We start from the raw sequence: 16,527 nt of genomic DNA, 5'->3' as shown, positions 1-16,527 counted from the left end.
TCCCTCAAACGTCTGCAGCCATCCAAATGGCTGTGACAGCCAAGGATGGGCCTCCTCGGGCAAGTCACTGGGACCGAAAGTCACCAGTGCTGTCCCTTCCAGCAGGGCCAGGTCTACAGGGACCTGATTAAGAGGTGGGGTCATGGACACACTGGCTGAGGGGTGGGCTCAGGCCCCTCTCCCAGGTACCATGGGAGCAGACCAGGGGACTCTGCAGGGGAAGGTCCCGGAGGACATCTAAGAGGCAGTGATGCCCGATTTGTGCTCTGGAGCAAGAGCCTGACTTTTCCAGGTGTAGGAGCAGGTGTTCTGGCAGAAAGACCTGAGTGAACCAATGCCCAGAACCCGCATGAGGGAGGCATTCAGCAGCAGCAACATGACAGGTGCGCAGTGAGCCTCTGGTATGTTCGGGGACTGTGCCAAGTGCCGGTGGCAAGAAGGTGCATAAAGAAGGGGGGCTGGGGATTGTGAGGGGCAGAGTGGGCAGAAGAGGCTGGGAGGAAGGCCATGGGGATGGGGTGTAATTTGCCCAGGGCCTCGTGGTCTGTTGGTGGCAAGTGTTCCTTTCCAGAGACTGAGCAAGATGGGCTGAGCCTAGAAGGACGTGGAATGTCAGGTCTGCAGTTGTTTGTCTAAGGGGTCAGTCAGCAGAGAGGGAGGCAGTAGCCGAGGGTGGAGTCTGGTGGGCAGAGTCTGTGCTGTGAGCAACTCAGGATCCAGGCTTGCAATTTCTCTTTTGATTTGGGGGGTGGATCTGGGCCCCAAGGAGGCTGTGGCTGGTTATTACACAGAAGCACAGCTCGTGACTGGATCCGCGTAACTGAGGACATCTGGGTCTGGTTCACACTCAGCCAGAGCGAGACTCCTGGGTAAGAAGGCCCCCGTCTCCCCATCCTCAGCACGACTCTCTGAGAAGAGGGTGCTGGTCACTCGCTGATTGTCAGTGTTTTGAGAGAAGAAGGAAATGGAAGCTCAGGGAGAGGAGGTGAGGGGCCCAGGACCACCGGGTAAGCAGTGCAGAGCCTGGATGTGGAGGCAGGTGGGTCTGACGTCTTCCTCCCGCCCCCTCGTACCAAAAACAGAGCACAGTGAGGGCAAAAACTGCTCAGGTGGGTGAGACATGAGTGGTGACCCCAGAAGGAAAGTGTATGTTGAGGGCTCAGTCCTTGGAGAAATTTGGAGGAAGCAGAAAAAGTAGAGAAGGGGGAGTCAGAGCCCCTTGTCCTTGTGGCCAGGCCACCTTGAGGCCTCCCTGGGGTTCTGCGTTGAGGCTTAGGGGGCCAAAGATTAATTCTGAGATACAAGAAATTAAGGTCTTTCCCCCAATCCTGTCTCTGAGTGCCTGCTCAGTGCCCTGGGGGGAAACTGAGGCCTGAGAGGGGAGGACAGGGGACCAAGCAGGCAGTCAGCGGGGCTTTGCCTTCCTGGGCTCCCCGGGCGCTCTCTCAGGACTGTGTGAGGTGGGAGATGCAGGAGGTGGGCTGTGAGGAAGGAGGCCCGGAGGGAGGAAGGTCGAGGGCCCCCTGCACATTCCCACAGCACGTTTCCTGTTTTGCATCTTAGGACAAAACGCCCATCTGTAGACTTGTGCCAATGAAAATAATCAGTAAAGGACGTATAATAGGAATAGAAAAGCGTTTTCTTTGAGCCTAACTTAGGACTACACCACAGACGACAGCCTCTCAGGGAACTCTGAGGAAGTGCTCTGCCAGAAGCGCGGTTTTCAGCAGTTTTATATCAGAACAAAGATCGTTAAGCAAGTAAGGGGTACATTTCTTCAAGGTTTCAAAAAAAAAGAAAGCAGCCCGTCCACAGCGAGTCAGCGTGCCCTTGGCACCTGGGAAGGGAGGCCCATCACCTAAGGAGGACCAGCACGGGCGTCCCGGGGAGGGGGGGCGTTTAATCTTTATGTTTAACGTGGACATTCATGCTTCTGGCCAGTGTGCTCTCTTCTTTAATATGTAGCGAAAAGGGAGGCTTGTGGGAAGATAATTACCTTTTGAAAAACCTGAGGGTTTCAGGATTTCTCTCCCTCTGGAGAAATGGCAAAGTCCAGACAACAGAATAGAACAAGAATCAGAGCCCAGCCCAGCTTCCCAGGTCTGGGGCAGGTCTGAATCTGAGTTTCCCCTCATGAAGCAGAGGACAGTAACTGTTCCCGTCACAGGGCCGCTGCAGCAAGTGCGGTCCTGGGTGTGAAGATGGTTTCCGATGGTAAACGGTTCAGGTGCTGTTGTGGTTTTCCCCAAAGTTTGGGTTTTAAGGATTTATTTTTTATAAATGTAATTGAGATAAAATGTACATAACAAAATTCCACATTTCGTCTTTTTAAAGTATCCAGTTCAGTGGCATTAAGGGCATTCACATTGTTGGGTACCCAGCACCACCATCCAGTCACAGAACATTTTACATCTTTCAAACCTGAACTCTGTCCCCATGAAACTCTAACTCCACATCCCTCTGCCCTCCATCCCTGGGAAGCACCACTGTCCTCCCCGTCCTCAGGAATCTGTCACTGTCGGTACCTTGTGTGAGTGGAATCATACAGTATTTGTCCTTGTATGACAGGCTTCTTTTTCCACATTCACTGGTTAATGTGGTAAGATGTACACGACCTATCACTTACCACCTTGGCCGTTTCAAAGTGTGCAGCTGCGGGGTAAATACATTCAGCATGTTGTGCCACCATCACCGCCATCCACAGCTCCACGGTCCTTTCATCCTGTAAAACTGAGACTTTGTACCTATAAACACACACTCCCCCCCCACAACCCCTGGGAACCACCATTCTACTTTTTGTCCTACCTTTTATCTCTAGGAATATTTTTAATCTGGGTACCTCATATAAGGAGAAACATATGGTCTTTGTCCTTTAGTGACTGTTCTCTTTCACTGAGCATAATGTCTTCCAATTTCATCCATGTTGTAGCACATGTCCAGATTCCCACCTCCTTTTTAAAATGTGAATAATATTCCATTGTATGTATAGACCACATTTTTTTTTCTTGTTCATCCATTGATGGAAGCTTGGGTTGCTCTGACCTTTTGGCCTTTGCCAATAATGCTGCCAGGAACACGAGTTTCAAGCATCTGTTGAAGACTCTGGTTTCAGAGGGGAGGGTACAGCTCAGTGATGGAGAGCGTGCTTGGTATGGGTGAGGTCCTGGGTTCAATTCTCTGTACCTCCACTAACTAAAGAAACCTAATTACCTCCTAGCCAAAAAAGAAAATGCCTTTAAAAAAAAAAAAAAGCTCTGCTTTTATATCTCTGGGGTCTAAACCCAGAAGTGGAATTGCTGGATCACATGAGAGTTCTGTATTTAATTGTTTAAGGCACTGTCATACTGTTTGCCACAGAGACTGGATGCTGTTATTTTTAAGGCCATATTTTAACACAACTGGGCCATCAGACAAGGATCTCCTCGATCTCCTAACAACCAGGAGGATAGAGGTTGGGCACCCCTGGAACATGTCCCAGAGATGCCCGGGGGTGTGGCTGTCACAGCCCCCTCTCTACCCAGCCCCACCCCTCGCACCCGTGGTTTGGGATCTGCTGACCTTGAGGCTCTTCTTCTCTCTGGGAGAACCTTTTTTACAACATCCTAGTAACTAGCTGAGTGTGTTTCAGTTTAAAGTCACTCATCAAAGTCAATTACTCCATTACCTGTTTTAATGAGAATGTGTCCAGTTGTCTTCAACATTACCCTACATGAAAATTAAACACGTATTTATCTTGACTTCAACATAAAAATATTAAAACAATGGGCTGATTTTATTTGTCATCTTTATATGTAGTTCTGAAACTTACTGAGTTGACAGCTGATAACTCACTCAGGGCCTGATTTTCCCACCTGAGGAGACACCAGTAGGACTGTCCAGTGAGTGATGCTGGCAGCCTGGCAACAAGGGGCTGAGACCAGATCCCGTGTGGTCACCAGGTGCGGTCAGCGTGGAGGCAATTCCCCTGTGCTGTGCCGCATGAGGTGCCTGTGTCTGCTAGCCACTGGGATGACCTCTAAAGTCCCCATTGTCACATGCTTAGTTGGAACCTCCTTACCCACTCTCACTGTCCTATAAAAATGGACAACCACAGGCAGGAGGTGGGTCCCTGTTCTGGAACACACAACTACTAATGTCCAGCATGTTGGAGACACTGACAAATCCACAGGAGATGGAGAGATGGGGTGGGACAGGGGTCAGTGGGGCAGTGCTATGTGCCCCTGCCTTTTGACGCTTCCAGTCCCCACTAGGTGATGCTGGTGGCATCTGCCAGACACTTTTGTGAGCAATTTGCAGGTGACTTTCCCACCAAGCTGGCATTGCCTTCACCATGGCTGAACTTGATCTGGACCAAAGATTTTGGCCAAGACCCTGACTCTGGAGCTGTAGCCATCTTGGTGATTGGTCTTGTAATGCTGGGGGGCAGGTTGAGCCCAATTTTATAGTCACTGGACCATTGGAGTCTCTAAGGGAGTGACCTCAGCTCATGTCCCTGGAGTCAAGAGGCGCTTAATCCCCACCTCAGTTTGAGTCTAGACCCCCATCTGCTTGCTATCCCATTTGACCGTGTTTATCTAGGCCATGGACACCCCTCATCCATCTGCACACTTATCAGGGGTCCCTCATGATAACCAGGCCTCAGCTCATAAGGGTATTTAATTGAGTTCTGCGTCTCTCGTGGTTTTGTTTGGAGGTCAAGATAAAGTCGTGCTAGTGAAAGGCCATTTCCGGTAGCCGGCGCACTTCTCCATGAGACAAACATAGCCGCAATGAACAAAGTCTGTTTTCTGCAGAACAAAAACAAAACAATTTCCTCAACTTTCTCAAAGGGTCTCATTTTAAAAACCTGTTTAAAGTTTTCAGGCTTTCATGTGGATTCGTAGGCTCTCAGTGTGGTGTGGAGGTTCCCCTCCATCGACTGTAAGCATTGTGAACAGCGTCTCCTGGTCTCTCATCGTATTCTGACCTGCTTCACGGTGTCTTTTAAAATTTTTAATGTTCAATGTCAAATAGCTTGGACTTTCCTTTATGGGTTCCGGGATTTGTCTCTTGATTAGAAAGGTTTCCTCAAAAAAATATGATTTTTGACATTTCTTCCAAAATGTTGGTAGGTTTTTTTTTTTCTACTTTATTTACATTTAGATCCCTTTGGGATAGATTGTTGATTGGTTAGAAGTATTTTACTTCTTCCTCTTCCTCCTCCTGCCTCCCCCTCCCTCCGCTTCCTCCTCCACCCCCTCCCCCTCCTCCCTTTCCCAGCTTCCTCTCCTGCCTCTCCTTCAAGCAGGGTATATTTAACAGTAACCCACCACAGTCAAAATGCAACACACCCTTTTTTGTGCCTTCAATGGAGCCTCCAGTGCAGACAGGAAATGACCCCACCCTCCTCCCCACAAAGTCCCTGGCATAAGTTAGGGGACCCAGTGGCAAGGGGCTGGAGGGAGCCTGGTCGGACACCCAGACCAGGCCCGGCCACCCTGGGGGAGCAGAGCTTTGGGAATGCCCTGCTCAAGACCTGGGCATTATTCAGACTTTAGCTGGAACCCATGTTTTTTCCAGAATTCTCACTTCTTCTTTCTCCTCCTATAAAAATTTCGTGGCAGGAGTAAGGAGACATGAGGAAATACAGGTGCTTCCTGCTACCTGACATTGGACAGACTGAAATTGGAAACCATTTGTAACCCTAGTTGGCTTAGAGCTAAGGGCTGTAGGGCTTTCAGTTTAGGGATCTTTTGAAAGCGGGAGATGCCTGTAAATGGAAAGACTCAGGAGTAAGTTAGAGCTCCCAGAAGCCTATTCTGACAGGCAATTTGTGTGACATCTGTACCAGACTCATCTGTTCTCTACCAGAAAGAGATTTTCATCAAGACACACGAGGAAAACAAAGGGAATTACTTGACCACACGTGAGACAGGGCATGTGCTGTGTCATGGAGGAGCTGGTTGCTTCCTGTCTAATTACTGGGTCCCACCACCCATATTTTAGCCACGCTGCACCCCAGCAGGTGCGCCTGAGGCCCTGGAGCAGGAGGTGCAGTGGAGAAACTCAACACAAACAGAACCACAACTAGGAAAGCCCAACCTGCAAGGGGAGAAGGGAGAGTCCCTGGAGCAGCAGCCGGGGGTGGGGCCTGGGGCGGGGCCTCCAGGACAGGTAACCTGTCAGGTGGTGAGGAGGGGGAGGCCTTCCAGGGGGAGGGAGCGGAGCAGAGCAAAGACCACAAACACAGCCAGCCTTATCCTGGGCTCTTATTACACCTGTGAGGACCTTTACTCTCATTTCAGTCAGGGCTCAGGAGGGGTAGTTGAGAACTGCCCTTTTGCCATCTTAAAAATTGCCAAAATGTCACCAACATTTGCTTTCTTTCCTCACCTCCCATGGCAAGGTAGTCACAAACAGAAACAAAAACTTCTCTGTTTATAAAGCTCTGCCTTAAAAAAAAATTGAACTGGCGAGACACAGGATGGACAATATCATATACTTTGAATGTGAATAAGAATTCGCACAATTTGTTTCTGTAACAGGGTGTCAAAATGAAAAATATTTAGATGTTCATACCTTCTGGCCCAGTCATTCTATTTCCAGAAATAGCTTAAAGAAACAATCTCAAATAGAGGCAAAGTTTTACACAAGAAGACTGTCCTTTGCACTATTATTTACATAAAGAACTAGAAATCTAGGCTCCAGCAGTTAGGGGAGGACAATAGAGATGACCAGGCACCATCAGGGGCGCTGAGCAGCCCAGGGCGGGCCTGCAAGGATTGCACCTGGTCCAGTGGGACCCCAGGCCCTTGTGATATGAACGACCTTGCAAAGCAAGGAGAGCATGGGCTTTGGGAAACTGTAGCACCAGGAAACTTATCCAGGCAGAAACTGGAGCACAGTGTGCAAGATATCATTTGGGATTCATTTCAATTATGACTTCTTACAAAAAATTGAATACAGTTCCCTCTGTTGTACAGAAGCTCCTTGTTGTTTATCTATTAGGTACACAGTAATGTGTTTTTATTAATCTGAAACTCCTAAGGTATAATGGGAAACAATCTGGAAACATGGACATACATGTATGTGCGTGTGTAACAGAGTCGCTTTGCTGTACTCGGGAAGCTAACATTGTAAATCGACTACACATCAATTTAACAAAAGCAAGCTGTAAAAATAAGATTCCTAACCCCCTCTCCCCACCATGCTGTATGAATGCATTTCAATTTTTTCTTATATGTACTATAAATATTGAAGTATAGCTCTAATCTATGTATTGATCATATACGAACCTCTGCTCAAGGAGCTCCAGGGGAACTGGGATACAGACACATGAGAACTAAGACCCAGCGTAACTGTGGGAATAGCTCAGAGATGCAGAAAGCAGTAAGTACAACCGCTTTCGAAAACTGTTTACCAGTGCGAGCTCCAGTGTTGTAGGCACCTTGTGAGATAGCAAATCCACTTCGGGGAAATACCCACCAGAAACAGGGCATAAGTCCACACAAAAGATCCGTACAAGCATTTCCATGGCAGCTTTATTTATAATAGCTATGAAATTGAAGTACCTCAAATATCTATTCAGAGAATAGATCAATGCAATGTGGTACATTCATCAAATAGAATACACTGTGTGATCCTATTTCTATAAAATTTAAAAAGAGGCAACTTAATCCAGTGTGGTAGAGGTGAGCGTGGTGGTTACCTTCTGGTGGCACAATACTGACTGGGAAGAGGGAACAGGAGAATTTGGAGGAGCTGCTGGGATGTTTGATTTCTTGATGTGGCTGCTGGTTACAGAATTAACATAGATAAAAACTAAGCCTCCTATACCCTGAAGACTTGTGCCCTTGGCTGTATGTAATTTATATCTCAATATAATAATTTTATATAAAAAGACAATTTTAGAATGAGAAGACCCATTTACAAATAAACATATATCCACTAATAAAAGTGATTAGTCATTAAAGGGAGTAAAGAAGAATCATCATACACAGGGGATTTCGATCTGAAGGCCTTGGGTTCAAGTCCGGGCTGCAGCAGCAGTGGGAAAACTTGGACTAACCTAAGTTTACGTGAGTTTCTAGAGCCCTGCACATCATAGACCCTGGAAGAATATTAATGATCAGCAGTTAGTTAACACAGATACTCCCACACTCACATAATTTGCAGAGAATTATCTTCCTATCTTTTCTTCTGTTGTTTGGTTTGATTGCTTCTATAACTTTCCACAACTTCTATTGTCTGAATATCTTCTCCTTGTGCCCCAACAGGACAACAGGACTCTGACTTGGCTGGGAGGGAGGTGCAGTGAAGGGAAGAGCTTTCCCTGAATAGCCACCAGCAGAGACCAGTAGACAGACGAAGTCATTGCATTGAGTTCTCTGTGGGCTGGTGGCCATCCCAGTGGAAAACAGCCAGAGACCTGTCCCTTCGGTGCTCCCTGTTGCCAGAGCTCACTCATGTTCCAGTCCACAATCTGTTTTCTCTTGCCCAAGGGTGAAGACACACCTCCTTCCAGCCTGACACAGACTGGTGAGCTGAAGTGACGACGCTGACATCCACTGCTGGCATCATGATGGCACTATGCCACATTTACAGCCCAGGTACTCAGCTGCCCCTTCCCTGGCTGCTTCCAACTTGTGCCCTAAATGAGGGCAGTGTCTCCAGGCTGAGTTAACCTACAGAGGAATCAAGACCCAAGAAGGGGTTCACAAGCATCCTTGAGGCCCGAAGAGGGGCCAAGGGGAGTCCACCCCACCAAAGGAGTCTGTCCCCACAGACTCCTCGGCCTTCTCTTCAGGAGGCCATGGCCAAGGTGCTCACTCCTTCCCTCACCCATGGCACAACATATGCTATGAGTGGGGCAGGGAAGCCCTGGGAAGGGGGTGACACTAGCCAGGAGCATCTCAAGGCTAGGATGGGTGGAGAGGAGGTAGACCCACAACCCTGAAGGCTTCTCCGCCCTCTCCCTTTGTCCAGAATCCTCCTGCTCCCAGACCCTGGACTCTTACCAATTGAAACTCCTTCCTCCAGCTCTGCTGCCAGCCTCACCGCTCTTCCAGGGTCAGCAGAATCCTGAATGGAACCTAAGTCTGGCATTTGCCACCTGCCACCTGTGTGACCTGGAGCACCTTCCCTGACCTCCCCCATAAAATGGGAATGATATTCCCTCCTGTTGTTCTGAGGATCAAATACAACGTAGGTCTGTGGCTGGGCCAGTGCCTGCCCCCGAGCAGGTCCTCCTGGTGGTTGCTGTCACTGTGTGTCCCAGGTGGGGCCTCGCTGCACCCCAGAATTCTCACCCCCCACCCTCAAGGTTCCCTCAGGGCACCTGTTCACCAGGTGGGACTGCCTCAGGCAGCTACTGATCCCATTGCCCTCAGATACCCCTGCAGACACCCAGGTGCTCAGGCATTTCCCCACCCGCCTCACCCCAATCAATCAACACACAGATTCAGTGCTGTGAGTTCCCTCCATGAAAGCCCTGGTTTCCTTTCACCCTTAGTGACGCAGGAGAGAGAAAAAACTGAGTAACTCTCCACGCACCGAATTCAACACTGTGTTTCCTTAACTCCTATTTTCTAATGACCACTTTGCCCCCATCACTGGATTACTAAGCAACTAAATCACTCTGTCCCAGGGGCTGCCCAGGACAGCAAAGTGCCAAGTGGAAACATAAGCGGGGGGAGCAGAGTAGAAGCCAGGGGCCCCCCAGCCGGCTCTGGGGTCCTTGAGGGAGGACGGGCTGCGGGAGCCCTGAGGATCAGCTCTCTTCAGAAACAAGACGGTCCCCTGTGTATAAACGGGCCAGCTGGGCTGAATGGAGCCAGTGGGAGCTGGGCCCCTGGGAGCAGCCTGGGGGAGAGAGAGGTGACAGGGATGGACCACAGGCTCAGAGCTGAGGTCCTGCCCCTCACGCCCCTGAAGAAGCCCCTCCCCGCCTGGCCTGGAGTCTGTGACTTTTTAAAAATTAAAGTAACATTGCTTTATGTAAGTTTTGGGTGCAGATCCTTATATTTCTACTTCTGTATGCACTGCGGCACTCACTAGCAAGAGCAGGTAGGCTTGGTTCCTGGTGAGACCTCTTGTCCTGGGTGTCAGTGCCTGCTGCCTTCTGGTCCTGTTCTCACACAGTCCTTTCTCAGCGTGGAGAGAGAGCTGGACTGGCACCACTTCCTCTTCCAATAAGGACACCGCCTTACTGGCTTCGGGCCCCACACTTATGACCTCATTTAACCATAATTATTTCCTGAAATGTCCTAATTTTAAATTCAGTCACGTGCAGGGTCAGGGTTTGCACATATGAATTTGTGGAGGGCCCAGTCCTGCCCAAAGCACTGGGTGACTCCATCAACAGTACCCAGGGGAACAGTGCTCAGGAAGATGAACTGTAACCACTTTGTGCTGAAGACAAATCATGTTGCACTGCAATTTTGTCTAATTTGATTCTTTTTTCTTTCCATCTAGATAAGGAGTGGTTTTTTGAGGCTGTCATTGAGTGCCTCTGGGACATATTGAACAGAGAGGAACTCCTGCGCCTGCTGACTGCAGTCCTAGATAGAATTGAGGATGAGGAAAATTTATCAAGGTGACTTGTGTGGGTGCCCCAGGAATGTCATCTAAAGCCCCACCATGGCTAGGTTCCTCCTGGCAGGCACACCTCCTCCAGGCAGTATCCTAGGGTTGGGATCGAGGATTTCCTTCTCAATAATCCATGAGCAATTTTTCCTCCATGTCATCTGCTGGCGGTGAACGGCCTCAGGTTGAGAAGAGATGAAACTGCAAGGAAGGGGCAGGTTATTGACCTCGGACAAGCTACTTAACTACTCTCTGCCTTGGTTTCTTATTGTTCAATTTTATTGTGAGGAAACCGAGATAATACACGCCAAGTGCTTAGCATAATGGCTGACTTGTAGTAGGTGCTCCGTTCATGTTAACTTTGAAGAAGCTTTTTGGGAAGAGATCAGGGCCAAGGTTCTTGTTCCTGGACATGAGAATTGAGCAGGACTTCCTTTGGGATGAGTCAGAAAATTGCTGACACCGTCAGTTTGTGTCCTGGGGGTTCTTTCTGACTGGAGCCCTGGTATCCCCATCTTAGGAATTGTGCAGACACCGCAGGACCCGGGGCCTCTAGGGCATAGAGGCTGGGGTGGAATTGAACGGAGCTGGGTTGGGTCCTGGCTCTATCCTGGCCCAACTCTAGGACTCTGAGCTTATGTCCTGGATCTCAGATTTGTCATCTGTACAAAGGGAGAAGCAGTTCAATCTGATGGACTGTGGCGACGGCCTTAGAGTGAACCACAGGGTCACAGGTGTGGAACCAAATGCAGGCATGTCGGGCAAAGGTCCAGGGAGGCCTGGACCAGGGTCAGACCCAAGGCTCAGGATGGAGAGAGAGAGGTTCAGGTGGGGGAACTAGTAGAATGTGTTGGCAAAGGGCCAGGACCAGAGTGAGGGGAGTGACCCCTAGAACACAAAGCTGAAGGGGCTGTGAACCCAGCAGAGGTGCCGTGAGTGGGAGAGGGGACATTTCTTCCCTCCCTGGTGCTGGGCATAGAGGGCCCAGGGTGACTGTGTCCTCCACACCCTGCCTGGGGGCCCAGGAGTCTTGAATGCCATGTGGGACCCTCTTCTATTCCACATAGAGTAGCCTGACAAGTCTGAATGCAGTGTGGCTTAGTCATGACTCCATTGTCGGAATCAGGGGCTGCCAGTTTTGTGCGATTTGTGTGATTCTGAGGAGACTGTCAAGTCCCCACCAAACAGGATTATATTTCCTCTACCAGCTCATCCAAATGCAGGCCATTCAGGATTAGCAATTTATATGGATGTTTCATAAAGTCTTTTGAATCTTTTAGAGGGTCCATCGAGTTGCACATGGCCTTGGGGTACACACAAATGAAGCTGTCCCAGCTGAGGTGTGAGTTAGGCTGGTGACACCTGAGAGCTCGGGGGTACAGGGTGGTGGGTTGGGAGTCGGTGAGGTGGGCTGGAGAGTCCAGGGGGACCCAGGGTTAATAGCCTCTCTCCTGATTCCCAGTCAGTTGGGGAAGTGGTTGGACCCAGTGACCTTCACCTGGATGGATACAGGGCATCAGGCTGGGCAGAGGGCATAGGTCAGGGAAGTGATCACTAAGGACCCCTCTAGCTGTGAGTTTTGGTCTTCAAACAAATTCTATGTACGCGGTGCAGACAAACTGCAAAGCCTGAGTGCACAGTCCCCAGATTGTCCTACCTCTTGACAGCAGTGACAAATTTGGAGGATGCCACAAACCGCCCTAACGTTGGAGAATTCCTGAAAAGGATGCACAGAACTCCCTGATAGCAGGCAGACTCCCAGGTCCTGTTTACTACAGGGAATGATGCGGGTTCCCAGCAGCCACAGAACAGAGTCTGGGAGCGTTTCAAACATGAAGCTTCTCTTGTCCTCAGGACGCATTACTGTCCTGAGTTCAGTATGTCAGTGCACGTGGGGCTCTTTCAACCAGGGATGCATACTGTGCTTAAAAAATGGTCCTGATAGACTTTAATATGATGAGGCAGGCAGCATTCACGACTGTGGTGACAGGTGTGAAGCCCATTGCTGTAGAAGAGAGAGACTGGGCTCAAGCCCAAATACAGCACAGACAACTGGGGATTTACAGCCAAGGAGCAGAGTGAGGCAGGAGTGGAGGGAAAATTACTGAGAGGAGACACCAAGGGGAGGGGATTCCTGTTAAACTTTCCTAACAGGATTCTCGCTAAAGGCAGGTCAAAGACGGATGCCTCAAAGGTGGGAGATGAGGAATTGGATCAGGTATCAAAGTGATCAGACCTCAGAGTGGGGGAGTCTCACTACGTGGATTTAGCAGGGTTCTTGCTGAGACTAGGGGATAGGGGCCATCGGGGACAGGACAGGGAAGGGGAAGGTGGAGGTCTGGTTGAGAAGAGGACTCAGAAGAGCCTGAACAAAATTTGGTCAAGGAGAGAGTCTCAGGCACCCTGAGCCTCAGTGCACAGGGTCCTCCTGGGGCTCAATCACATGCTGCCCGCCCGGCTGACCTGCGTCTCAGGCCCCTTTCAGAGTTAAGACCAATGCCCTCGTGTCCAGTTCCTCCAGAGGTCAGGACTGACACCGCATGACCCAGAGGCCCATCACGCATCACCCTGGCAGACTGTCAGCGGCCAGGGGCCCAGGCAAACCAGGGCACTCCTATCAGCCAGAACATTCTAGGGGCTTAGGGATCACTTCCCTTAGCCAAGGGCAAAAGCAGGTTGATTCCTCACTGCACCCTAAGCTTCTCTGAATGAGGGCTTCTCTTCTGCAGTCCCACCTCTGTGTGTTTACCTGCGGAGCTCCCGCTCTACAAGCACCTTGGAGGTGATGGTGTTGACCTGCCTCTGAGTCAGAATGTGTCTTACCAAATATCTACCACTTAATAGTATCCTAAGATGACTTGTGCTTTTTTATGCTGTGTTTGAACAAATACCATGGAGCCACTGCAATATACAAAATATGTGCATAATGTTGATCCAAAAAAACTTATATTTGTAAAAGTCTTTTCTCTTTGGTTTATAGTAAAATGTCTGTGATTTATGCAGGATGAATCTTGTTGTGCCTATTTTACGGAGAACTCCAAAGTTCCTTTCTGAATCCCTTGACCTTCACGGTTACAGGGGAGAGTCAGCAGCACTACGCGAATACCTGGATGATGTGAAGACACTCTTGGCCCTCAAGGTCAAATACAGCCTGCTAAAGGAGCAGCTGAATAGGAAGAGGTTTTTAAAGATATTTCCTCAGGTGAAACAGGAGATTGAGGAATGCATAGGAAAGCTCCGTGCACTTGCAGACAAGGTGGACAAGGTTCACAGGGACTGCACCATCTCCAAGGTGGCAGCTGCCTCTGCTGGTGTTGTGTCTGGCATCCTGACCATCGCTGGCCTGGCTCTGGCACCTGTGACAGCGGGGGTCAGTCTGGCACTCTCGGCAACTGGGTTAGGGCTGGGGGCTGCATCTGCCGTGACCAGTGTGGCCACGAGTGTCGTGGAACGTGTTGTCATGTCATCAGCAGAAACTGAAGACAATGACCTAATGTCAACTGCCATCAACAGATGGAAAATGGTCAAGGAGGTTCTACTGCAGAGTGGGCACAAAATTGTTTCTGCAGCACAGAAACTCGTAGAAGCCGTGCAACAGATTGAAAAGAATATCCATGCCATCGAGCTGCTCAGAGCCAACACTGGCTTAGCAGGAGATGTGCAGCGCTTCCTGACCACTGGGCAAATCTCAGTCCAAAGCAGCAGGAAGGTGCAGGAAGTTTTTAAAGGCACAGCTCTGGCAATGAGCACAGGAGCCCGGGCCTTTGGTATGGCCACTGCAGGTTTCTCCCTTCTCTGGAACGTGGGCTCCGTGGTGAATGAGTCAGCGAACCTGCTTGTGGGGGCAAAGGCGGAGTCTGCTGTGCGGCTAAGGCAGAGGGCCCTGGAGCTGGAGAGGATGTTGGAGGAGCTCACCCAGACCTACGAGAATCTGCTGTAGGGTCTGACTCCCCTCCAGCCCCCCGACCCAGAGCAGTGCAGGGAGCAGAGGCATGTGAGTGGCGAAGACGCAGAGGTAGCTTTCAAGAGGGGGAAAGGGGACAAATAAAACTTATGGACTTAGGTGTGAAGGAATGTGGCATTTACCGGTCTGAGCACAGCTGGGCATCGATTCATGAAGGTGGCAGCTGGTGAAAGAGAAGGAAGGAGCCTAGAGCCTGGAATAAGGGCACAGGGGGAACGAGAGAGGGAGGGGAAAGGGGAAACCATGTATCATGGACAAAGAAGACCCTGGGGGCCTGAATAAAGAGAGAGGATGGAGGATCAAGGAACAAGAAGGCTGCAAACAGAAAAGAATAGCAAATGGAGAAATCAAAGTGTTGGGACTGTTGGATGGTGGGAGAGGGGGCAGTGGCTCCTCTATCGCCCCTCCCCGGGGTCTGATGTCCCTACCAGAAGAGAGTCTTCCTGGTGGGGGTCCCCAGCCCTCCTTTTCCAGCATCAGTTCAGCTTTGACTTCCAGCAGGTTTATCTGAATTGGGCAGTGACGTCTTCAGTATGATGATGATGGTGGTGGTGATGACACCCCAGGGGGTGGGATATTTGTCAAGTTGCCAGGTGCCCTGTGGGACCAGGGTGCACTGAGAGACCAATGAAGTTCCTGTGAAACATCAAATACTGTGTTGGAATAGAGGTTGATATGAAAAACCAAACCAAACCAAACCAAACCAAACAAAATAAAAGAAAGAAGGAAAGAAAACTGAATCCAGATGCCAGTAACAGGACAAGGAGCTTTGTGAAGTGTCCAGGAGATGAACTAGCTTGGGGCCAGGAGGCTGAAACTCCCTGAGCTGCAGTTTCTTCATCAGCTGGGGATAGTGCAGGACAAGATACGTGAGATGCTGTCCCCACCTTCTCTTCTATAGCTCTTGGGTCAATAAATACACGCTGATTCACTCAGCCTTTCTTGGTTGATTCTCAGGCTCAGCTGGTCTCTGGGTGTCTGACTGTCCTTCCTCAGGAGCCTGTCTTCCAGGACCTGAGGGAGCAAGCCCTCCATCACTCCTTATGCTGGCCCTCTGGACTCTTGCCCTCCCATCCTGTCATTTCCCTCAGACCCTGGTAGCACAGGCCCCACAAGGACCCCTGGGGGAAGCCCATACTTGTCTGGCTTGGGCTGAGCTCAGGTACATTCCCCCTCCAGCACCTGGGGCCCAGGACTGACACGTGGCACGCAGGCTGATTTGGATCCGAAGGGCTTCTTTGCAGGTAGGAGACAATGTCAGCCTGAACAGAGGGGCAGAGAGAGACATTCAGCACACAGCCTCCCCCAGGCTACCTTCCCGTTTCACCCAGACTCCTGCAAGAGCTTCTACAAAGGGTCTCGCTGTGTTTACCCAGGTGGCCCTGGCCCTGCCCTCCATCTACTCTCCACAGTGGGCTCCGATGACACTTAAGAAGAGAGATCATAGCAAGCAGCTGCTTCCAACTCTTAAGCGGCTTCCCGTTACTCTCAGCACAGAAGCCCAAAGCCTCTGAGCAGCCCACAGTCACCTCTGTAGCCTGGGGTCCCCTGAGGGCAGAGCTGGAGGCCAGGCTCAGGGATCCCTGGGAGCAGGACGTGGAGGGGCTGGGGAAGTGAAACAGGGGAGGAGGGAAAGTCAACACAAGGCCGTGTTCTAGACTTTGTCACCCATGTGGGGGATGGAGTCTGTCAGGACCTTCTGAGGAGCCTGCGTGGAGTGGCCTCAGAGTCACCCTGTCCAGGGAGGAAGGAGGGAAGCATCTGAGCGCTGCTCTCCCTCAGCCCCCGGGCCTGCTCTTGGGCACGGACTCTCTGTGTTCCCACGGGTGGAGCGTGTGAGGCCACACAGGTTCCCACGCCTTGAGCCCCGGGCAGGGGGCCAGAGACACATGAGAAAGATCCGGGACATCTCCTCAGTCACCCACCTCGTGCTCCACTGCCTTCTGTGTCCTTTTGTAAAAACCACCTCGCAGAAGACTTTTCTCAGTCCCTCTGCCTCC

The 16,527-nt window shown here is 50.4% G+C and overlaps 1 protein-coding gene across 3 annotated transcripts; it reads left to right on the top strand.

Annotated features, from left to right (window-relative positions):
• Positions 1–745: 745 nt before the first annotated feature.
• On the top strand, positions 746–15,262 carry LOC102505533 (apolipoprotein L3). Of its 3 annotated transcripts, none has more exons than XM_014558517.2 (4): positions 746–869; positions 8,481–8,588; positions 10,453–10,573; positions 13,642–15,262. In XM_014558517.2, exons 2-4 carry the CDS (start codon positions 8,558–8,560, stop codon positions 14,501–14,503), a joined length of 1,014 nt encoding a protein of 337 aa, XP_014414003.2. In that variant the 5' UTR covers positions 746–869; positions 8,481–8,557; the 3' UTR covers positions 14,504–15,262. The 3 variants fall into 3 exon arrangements, with proteins under 3 accessions (XP_014414003.2, XP_014414000.2, XP_006183943.3); XM_014558514.2 differs by having other exon boundaries at positions 13,567–15,262; XM_006183881.3 differs by lacking the exon at positions 10,453–10,573 and having other exon boundaries at positions 857–869; positions 13,567–15,262.
• Positions 15,263–16,527: the final 1,265 nt, after the last annotated feature.

The sequence above is a fragment of the Camelus ferus genome, chromosome 12 (genome assembly GCF_009834535.1).
Source record: "Camelus ferus isolate YT-003-E chromosome 12, BCGSAC_Cfer_1.0, whole genome shotgun sequence".
NCBI classification, from domain to species: domain Eukaryota; kingdom Metazoa; phylum Chordata; class Mammalia; order Artiodactyla; family Camelidae; genus Camelus; species Camelus ferus.
This window is presented reverse-complemented; position numbering and strand designations above follow the sequence as displayed.

Coding starts and splice junctions, on each gene's coding strand:
- LOC102505533 (XM_014558514.2), top strand. CDS start 8,558: ATGATGGCACTATGCCACATTTACAGCCCAG. Junction 8,589..10,452: donor ATGCCACATTTACAGCCCAG/GTACTCAGCTGC, acceptor CTTTCCATCTAG/ATAAGGAGTGGTTTTTTGAG. Junction 10,574..13,566: donor GATGAGGAAAATTTATCAAG/GTGACTTGTGTG, acceptor TGATTTATGCAG/GATGAATCTTGTTGTGCCTA.